A 9,539-nucleotide genomic window follows, 5' to 3' on the forward strand; every position below is an offset into this window, starting at 1 on the left:
AGCCCTGGAGCTGCCCATGGGTTACCAACCCCCTCCATGCCCTCTGGAATCTATGCCCCTGGCAAATCTAGTTCATTTCAGTCTTTCAAATTTAGCAACAGAAAAGGACAAAAGTCTACAACAGTGGAATGTCATGTGGTGTGTTTGGGTTGGAGATTTTGTGAAAAACACAGTGATAAACCCTCAATACAATAATGATATTTAAAATGCTCTCTGATACGTTAACGACTCGGTTGTGAACCGTTCGAAAGAACCGATTCACTAAGCGCAGCTACTACTTCCCAACGCTTGTACACTCACCTACATTTTACTACATGCATTTCCTTAGGGGAATGCCAATAAAACACATTTCCTGAGTAGAAAAACTGTTTTGCATATCTACTACCCAAACACACCACACGATGGGTGCATTGGCACGCATTTGCGCTCATAACCCGCTATTAGAGACTCGCTCCCCTCACTGCTGTTTCTGATCAAAGGCGTTTGCAGCAGACCGCCCAGGACAGTCGTACAGTAGAGCTCCACACCGCCTTCTGTTTGCGGATCACACCGCTGATAACGGGTTTATTTCAAGACTTTTACATCAAGGGACTATCCCGCAGCATTCTGCTCTCCACGTTTCCTTTAGCGCATCCTCCTGTGGAGATAAAGCAAGCACGAACACGGAAACGAACGGTCGGTAATGCGAAGATACGGCATGCTTTCATTAGATTACATTTCCGAAGAATGATACATCCATCTGTCGTGCACATTATAGGAGCACACACATCATTCTCAATGCACTGGACATAGACTTTCGGAGCACACGGGAGTTTCGTGCACGCGCGGCGCATAAAGAGCGGAAACCAACAGTTTTAACAAGCACTTGGACCGTATGTCGGCGTCTCATCGGGGCTCTGACACTCTTGATTTGATCTTTGGATGTATTTGTGCATCTCGTGTCTCGTGGAGCGTTATGGACTGTCGCACCACAGACACGGAGAAGTAATCTATGATGCTGCAGTTTTGGGAGGGTTTATCGGATGAGATGTGCATCGGGGGGTCATTCACTTTGCGGAGATAAACTTGAGTTTTACAGTGTTTGGTCATGAGCAGATGTTAGGAAGAGTCTGTAGCGTGTTTTACATGCACTTTGACGCTTGCCTTTTAACATAAGGCGATTTATTGTGCATTAATATGATTAATTTTGGCTTTGCATAACATTGTAGGCTATTTGAATACTGCTTTGCCTTTTAAGTGCATTTAAGCCCCATGCACTTCCATGCAACATTTATACTTCCACTCAAAGCAGTGTTTTAATATAGCGTGCATCATTTTTTTTCCTGCATGAGGTTAGACTTGAATTAAAGTCTTACTTGTTTTAATATAGACTCCTAGATGTGATGTTGCATGACTGAAACTTAAGAAAGCGAGTTTTGTGTGCGCACACTGATGCGCAATGACGCTCTGGCTGTGCGCAAATTAGTTGACGCAACCAGTGGCCTCTTAAATCGATAGATTCGGAAGGATTCAGTCAGTTGGAGCAGGAGAGAGTCGAGGTTGCACAGCAGCCCTGTTGCTCGTGCGTTGCAATCACCAGATAAGTGAAGTTTCCATTGGATGTAGTGCATATCCACAGTATAACCGTGCGTAACGCGTATTGTAGAAAGTTTAAATGGTTCTGCGAAAGTTACCCGGTGTCTCAGCATCGGGCATGGGGCTTCGTCTGTCTCAGAAGTTCGTGTTTCTTTTATTCCTGTCGGGTTTGGTAACCATGTGCCTCGGGGCGCTCTTCTTTTTACCTGACTCCGTGCGCTTGAAGCGCATCTTTCTCTCCAGGAGCGACAGTCCAGCTGTGACCGTGGGCTCCGACAACGATGCCCGGGAGCTCTCCAAGAAGGTGTCTGGTGACCAAGAGCACCAGCGGGTGGGTTTAAAGGGGGTTGATGTGAATGTTAAGTTGAAAGTGAGCCGCAAGCCCTCGGTCACGCATGGATCGAGAACCGTGGAGAGATCTGTTGGGAGTAGGACGCAGGAGGAGTGGAGTCCGGCGAAGGCGCACGAACCAGCGGCCAGGGACGAGCAGGTCACCTCGGCCGCTCACAAAGGGGAACACGGCAGTGGATTCAGCTACGAGAGGTTTAAAAAGTGTCTCCTAAAACCACCTTTGGGGAAGGACCAAGGAAAGCCATCGGATCCCCAGACGCTTCAGAGAAGAGAGAAGGTCAAAGAGGTAAGATGTGTGGTTTTATGGTCTGTGGTGTAGTGATTTAAAGAGCTCTGCTGCTAAGCTAAAGCTTGTAGGTTCAAACCCTGCAAGATGTGTTCTTTGAAATACCATTGTAGCAAGTCACTTTGGAGAAAAGTTATTGGAGAGACAGGGGCTAGTTTCACACTTTTTCTTTCCTTACGGTTGGTTTATTTTAATCAGAGAACGTGCCCCAGCCTTTCCAGATTCTTATCATATCATACCATACATGAGTTACAATGATCCATACGGTCCATGCATGAGCACACACAGTATACTGGTGTTTTCTAACTGACACTCCATCAGCAGCATCTCGGACACAGCTTTTGTTGGTGTGCTTTCATGTGACAATTGTTTGAAGCTGGTGGTTTGAAACCAGATAAAAGATACCCTTTGTCTTTGAGTCAGCTTGCATTGCTTTGATATAGCTTATAATGGCATTGACCGTGGTGGGAAAGGTTTGTTCAAGATTCTGGCGTTCAAACCTTCCTTCGGGCAAATCAGAAGAAAGCTGGAGGTATTTCTTGGTGTGGTAGTGAATCCTCTTGTTGTATCAGAATACGTGCTGCTCCTACATGGGCTTTGGAAACCTGAACAAACCCCTAATCCGAGGTATTAAACTTTGCCGCATAACCATTTGTGCTACAGAATGATACCTCGACATATCTGGCGTCTTGAGGAGAGCTGTGATATTACCTGTCTAAGCAACTGGATTTACGAGTTTCTGAGTAGTTCAAGATAACGGTCCAACTAGCTCACATCACATTGATTTCTCCTTACTGGAGTCTTGTTTGCACCTTCAATCACACTTTGTCTAATGAATGACTCTAGAAACAAAGTATCCTTCCAGAGGACATTGATTATAGTGAAATGTTTGTCTTATGGCCAGGGCCGTTTCTAGCTATACGTGGCCGCTTAGGGTTCCCATACGCCCAGAAACAGCCCTGCTTGTGGCTTTCTATAGCCTGAAGTTCTGCTTTGAATTTACTGTTATGTCATATTTCACTGGGTCTGAATTGCCGGATAGTTTCCAAAGCCACAGGGTGTTTATGGAGAGCTGCAGTAGCAACATCGGGTTTGGTTTCTTACATCGCTCTAGGCACACATCTAAAGCGAAAGGAAAATGCAAAAACCAACAATCTGAAATAGGTCTTATTTTTTACCTGTTACATAGTTAGTCAGCATGAAATGCCTCTCACAAACCATTTTACTTTCATAATGGCATGGATTTCTGAGTGAGATGGGATATATATACAATGGGAGAAAAATATCGGAAGCTACTTGATTTCATATATTGGGAATCGATTTGATTGAAAAGTGGGTGTTACTTAGTCTTCATCTGTCTGTTCAAGTATACACAACACAATGCGTAATCCAATATATGCAGGAAGGACGTTAAATACAAGTCGTGCATCAACTCTGTTTTTCAGAACATGCATTCGCTCGGCACAGAGGTCAGTTGTGGCCCGATTAATGTGTATACATGCTGGACGAATCCGAGCTACTATTGCATAAGAGTCAATTAGGATTTAAATGATATTCAGCTGTTAACAGAATGTAGCTAGATGTTTTTTTACAGCCACCGCTGGTGCAGAATGTGATACTTCAATGTTATTAAAGTACGGTGCTCCAGTTATCATCTTGGAAATACAGTTCTATCAGGAAGACTCGCGGACTTGAGTGAAATTTAAGATGACGTTTATTTGATGAATATAAAACAGAAACGTAATGTCTCTCTTTGGCGTAAGCCCCGTGTGGCGGTCCGAAGAAGTTTCACTTGGAGGCAGGGGCGAGGAGGCTACCCCCGTGCAGGATGGGACTCAACAGGTGGTGCTGGGGTGGAGGAGGTTGCCGTGTTAGCGCACTGAAACAGCAATGTCGATTGTGAGCAGACTTATAAAGCAATGGCTTACATGTGATTGGCTAGGAGTTACCCAGCTAATGGTGCGATGATGTACAGCTGCTAGTCGTCCCGCTAGAACTATGCTACGCTTACATTTCTCAAATTCTGTATTGTTTTTTTTTTGTCTCGTTCCAAACACAAAAGTCTTTCCTTCAGGGAGCACAGCAGTTGTACAAAGTCATTTCCACTTTATAAAAAAAAAGTAGTACACATTTGGGTTACGGTAAGACACTTACAATGGAAGTCCGAGCCAATCCGAGATGTAAACATCACACATTTTAACATGACATTAGTCTTATAAAATCAGGGATTTACCGGCAGGGTTTTTACTAGGGATTACAGGGTTTTGTGCCATTGCATCGTCATGACAACGAAGTTGTAATATTTGATATAACTTTGCACAGGTGAGGCAACACACTCTCATGGCGAAATCGTCAGTATTCGTACGACTTTTCTAATTTTTCCTAATTCGTATGATATCGTATGACTGCACTCGATTGAATTCCTACGACTTTCACTACAGCCGATGACGTCGCTGGACATCGTTTCCATCTAATACATGACGATTACTTGCTTCTGTCACACACAATAGCGTCCTGTCATGTTTAGAGAAGGGGTTTGGGCAGGGCTGGACTGGACTGGTAATCTGGCATACCGGGCATTTTCCCGGTGGGCCGACCCAATTTGGGGCCGATCAGGGGCGGACTGGCCATCGGGAGAACCGAGCGGGCCAGTGGGCCGCAATAAGCTAAAATGATATGCAATATGCAGAAAAGGCCAGCGAAGAGGGGTGTGTCGAAATTATTTTTTGTGGTTATCAACTTGCCACAAATGCTGTCGATAGAGCTAGTATTGAACCTAAAGTCAGATTTTGTGTGATTCCCCCAAAAGTGTCAATATATTCTGCGGTTGATATCCGTGAGCATGTGAAGCTTGTCTGGTAAACGGCCTCTCATTCATCAGAGCTCCCTCCTTTTGTAATGGGGCCGATGACTGCAGGGTTTATCCTCTGTTGGGACATGCTGAATGGGTGTTCTACGCTCTCTGAGATGGATAGAGTTACAAGGAGCAGCTTGGCAGAGTTTGCCTGGGGCTGAGAGGAGCACACAGCTTTGATAAGTGCTTCCTCAATGGAAAGCCAAGATCCTGTTCCACTTCTCCAAGTGGAGGAGGAGGTGGCTGCAGGCCTCTGGGTTACCGGAGATAGGGAAGGATGGTGTAATTAGCTGTGGGCTATTTAAATGCGGGATTGAGAGATCCCGTTAACCGAGAGTTATGATTTAACTCTGATTTTAGTTTCTCTGTTTGGGGGTGCACCTCAGAGGTAGAGGAGCACTGCTTTTATTTGATGAATAGTGTGTGCATAATGTTGCTGCATCTTTGCAATCAATGCTTAAAGGGTTAGTTCACACAAATATTAAAATTATCTCATCATTTACTCACGCTCATGCCAATTAAGATGTGCGTGACTTTCTTTCTAGCCAGTGGCTAATAACATATATAACGTCCATATATTCAGCAAAGCTTATTATTAGCTAATATTTCCATTTGGTGACACCATTGCCTTGTTCTAGGCTTATCTCTGATGGATCATAGAGCACCTTTAATAACAACATTTTAAATGTTTTGCATATGTCTTTAAAGTAATAATAATAATAAAACTTCTTGATTCAGGCTTAAAGAATCTTAAACTGAACCGAACCGTGAGATGAGTGAACTGTTACACCCCTACTTCCTATAGCGCCATCTAGTGCTCCGTGCATACGTCAAGCACAGGAACAGGACGTTGAGTTTGAAATCATGAATGTGCCTGACTGCAATAGCAAGATGTACAGTGAAAATAAGTTATATTTTGGACAGTTCTCACCCAAAACTGATTGGATGACTTCAGAAGACATGGATTAAACCACTGGAGTCTTATGGATTAACTTTATGCTGACTTTATGTCCTGTTTGGAGCTTCAAATTTCTGGTCACCATTCACTTCCATTGTATGGACCTACAGAGCTGAAATATTCTCCTAAAAATCTTTGTTTGTGTTCTGCAAAAGAAAGAAAGTCACACACATCTGGGATGGCATGAGGGTGAATAAATGATGAGAGAATTTTCATTTTTGGGTGAACTGTCACTTTAAGGCAAAAGAATTTTCTGTGTATGGTTTGTTCTATCGTTCAATCTTTTGTTTTTGTTAGTTTTATCATTTGTTCTTTTGTTAGTTCTATCATTCATTCTGTCATTTGTTCTATCGTTTGTTCTATAGTTTTTGTTGTTCATTTTATCATTCGCTCTATCATTCGTTCTAAACTTTTTTTGTTCTTTTGTTCCATCATTCTGTCTTATCATTAATTCTCATTTGTTCTCTCATTCATTCGCTCTATTGTTTGTTTTGTTGTTAGTTTTATCATTCGTTCTATTGCTTGTTCCATCATTCATTCACATTTATTCTATTGTTCGTTCATTTTGTTGTTTGTTCCATTATTCGTTCTATCGTTTGTTCTATTGTTTGTTTTGTTGTTAGGTTTATCATTCATTCTATCGTCCGTTCTATCATTTGTTCTATCATTCCATCTTTGATCTATCATTTGTTCTATTGTTTGTTCCATCATTCATTTTATCATTTGTTCTATCGTTCATTTTATCATTTGTTCTATCGTTCATTTTATTGTTTGTTCTATTCATTTTATTGTGTGTCCTATCGTTTGTTCCATCATTTGTTCCATTATTCATTCGTTCTATTGTTTGTTTTGTTGTTAGTTTTATCATTCGTTCTATTGCTTGTTCCATTATTCATTCACATTTATTCTATTGTTCGTTCATTCTATTGTTTGTTCTATTGTTCATTCTATTGTTCGTTTTGTTGTTAGGTTTATCATTCATTCTATCGTCCATTCTATCATTTGTTCTATCATTCCATCTTTGATCTATCATTTGTTCCATTGTTTGTTCCATCATTCATTTTATCATTTGTTCTATCGTTCATTTTATTGTTTGTTCTATCATTCATTCTGTCATTTGTTCTATCGTTTGTTCTATAGTTTTTGTTGTTCATTTTATCATTCGTTCTAAACTTTGATCTATCGGTTGTTCCTTCATTTGTTCCATCATTCATTCTGTCGTTTGTTTCATCATTTGTTCTATCATTCCATCTTTGTTCTATCATTTGTTCTATTATTCATTTTATTGTGTGTCCTATCGTTTGTTCCTTCTTTTGTTCCATCATTCTGTCATTTGTTCTATTGTTTGTTTTGTTGTTAGGTTTATCATTCATTCTATCGTCTGTTCTATCATTTGTTCTATCATTCCATCTTTGATCTATCATTTGTTCTATTGTTTGTTCCATCATTCATTTTATCATTTGTTCTATTGCTCATTTTATCATTTGTTCTATTGTTTGTTTTGTTGTTAGGTTTATCATTCATTCTATCGTCTGTTCTATCATTTGTTCTATCATTCCATCTTTGATCTATCATTTGTTCTATTGTTTGTTCCATCGTTAATTTTATCATTTGTTCTATCGTTCATTTTATTGTTTGTTCTATCATTCATTTTATCATTTGTTCTATCGTTCATTTTATCATTTGTTCTATCGTTCATTTTATTGTTTGTTCTATTCATTTTATTGTGTGTCCTATCGTTTGTTCCATCATTTGTTCCATTATTCATTCGTTCTATTGTTTGTTTTGTTGTTAGTTTTATCATTCGTTCTATTGCTTGTTCCATTATTCATTCACATTTATTCTATTGTTCGTTCATTCTATTGTTCATTCTATTGTTCGTTTTGTTGTTAGGTTTATCATTCATTCTATCGTCCATTCTATCATTTGTTCTATCATTCCATCTTTGATCTATCATTTGTTCCATTGTTTGTTCCATCATTCATTTTATCATTTGTTCTATCGTTCATTTTATTGTTTGTTCTATCATTCATTCTGTCATTTGTTCTATCGTTTGTTCTATAGTTTTTGTTGTTCATTTTATCATTCGTTCTAAACTTTGATCTATCGGTTGTTCCTTCATTTGTTCCATCATTCATTCTGTCGTTTGTTTCATCATTTGTTCTATCATTCCATCTTTGTTCTATCATTTGTTCTATTATTCATTTTATTGTGTGTCCTATCGTTTGTTCCTTCTTTTGTTCCATCATTCTGTCATTTGTTCTATTGTTTGTTTTGTTGTTAGGTTTATCATTCATTCTATTGTCTGTTCTATCATTTGTTCTATCATTCCATCTTTGATCTATCATTTGTTCCATTGTTTGTTCCATCATTCATTTTATCATTTGTTCTATCGTTCATTTTATTGTTTGTTCTATCATTCATTCTGTCATTTGTTCTATCGTTTGTTCTATAGTTTTTGTTGTTCATTTTATCATTCGTTCTAAACTTTGATCTATCGGTTGTTCCTTCATTTGTTCCATCATTCATTCTGTCGTTTGTTTCATCATTTGTTCTATCATTCCATCTTTGTTCTATCATTTGTTCTATTATTCATTTTATTGTGTGTCCTATCGTTTGTTCCTTCTTTTGTTCCATCATTCTGTCATTTGTTCTATTGTTTGTTTTGTTGTTAGGTTTATCATTCATTCTATTGTCTGTTCTATCATTTGTTCTATCATTCCATCTTTGATCTATCATTTGTTCCATTGTTTGTTCCATCATTCATTTTATCATTTGTTCTATCGTTCATTTTATTGTTTGTTCTATCATTCATTCTGTCATTTGTTCTATCGTTCATCTTATCATTTGTTCTATTGCTCATTTTATCATTTGTTCTATTGTTTGTTTTGTTGTTAGGTTTATCATTCATTCTATCGTCCGTTCTATCATTTGTTCTATCATTCCATCTTTGATCTATCATTTGTTCTATTGTTTGTTCCATCGTTAATTTTATCATTTGTTCTATCGTTCATTTTATTGTTTGTTCTATCATTCATTTTATCATTTGTTCTATCGTTCATCTTATCATTTGTTCTATCGTTCATTTTATTGTTTGTTCTATTATTCTTTTTATTGTGTGTCCTATCGTTTGTTCCTTCATTTGTTCCATTATTCATTCGTTCTATTGTTTGTTTTGTTGTTAGTTTTATCATTCGTTCTATTGCTTGTTCCATTATTCATTCACATTTATTCTATTGTTCGTTCATTCTATTGTTCGTTCATTCTATTGTTTGTTCCATTATTCGTTCTATCATTTGTTCTATTATTCATTTTATTGTGTGTCCTATCGTTTGTTCCTTCTTTTGTTCCATCATTCATTCTGTCATTTGTTTCATCATTTGTTCTATCATTCCATCTTTGTTCTATCATTTGTTCTATTATTCATTTTATTGTGTGTCCTATCGTTTGTTCCTTCTTTTGTTCCATCATTCTGTCATTTGTTCTATTGTTTGTTTTGTTGTTAGGTTTATCAT

The 9,539-nt window shown here is 38.6% G+C and overlaps 1 protein-coding gene across 1 annotated transcript in view; it reads left to right on the forward strand.

Annotated features, from left to right (window-relative positions):
* Positions 1-1,484: 1,484 nt before the first annotated feature.
* The window catches only part of LOC127658377 (mannosyl-oligosaccharide 1,2-alpha-mannosidase IA-like), a 280,871-nt gene continuing 272,816 nt past the window's right edge, over positions 1,485-9,539 (forward strand). The window contains exon 1 of the mRNA XM_052147649.1: positions 1,485-2,212. Coding sequence (XP_052003609.1) covers positions 1,655-2,212 — 558 coding nt within the window. The 5' untranslated portion in view covers positions 1,485-1,654. The remainder of the gene's footprint in view (positions 2,213-9,539) is intronic.

This window comes from Xyrauchen texanus, chromosome 17, assembly GCF_025860055.1.
Source record: "Xyrauchen texanus isolate HMW12.3.18 chromosome 17, RBS_HiC_50CHRs, whole genome shotgun sequence".
Lineage (NCBI taxonomy): Eukaryota > Metazoa > Chordata > Actinopteri > Cypriniformes > Catostomidae > Xyrauchen > Xyrauchen texanus.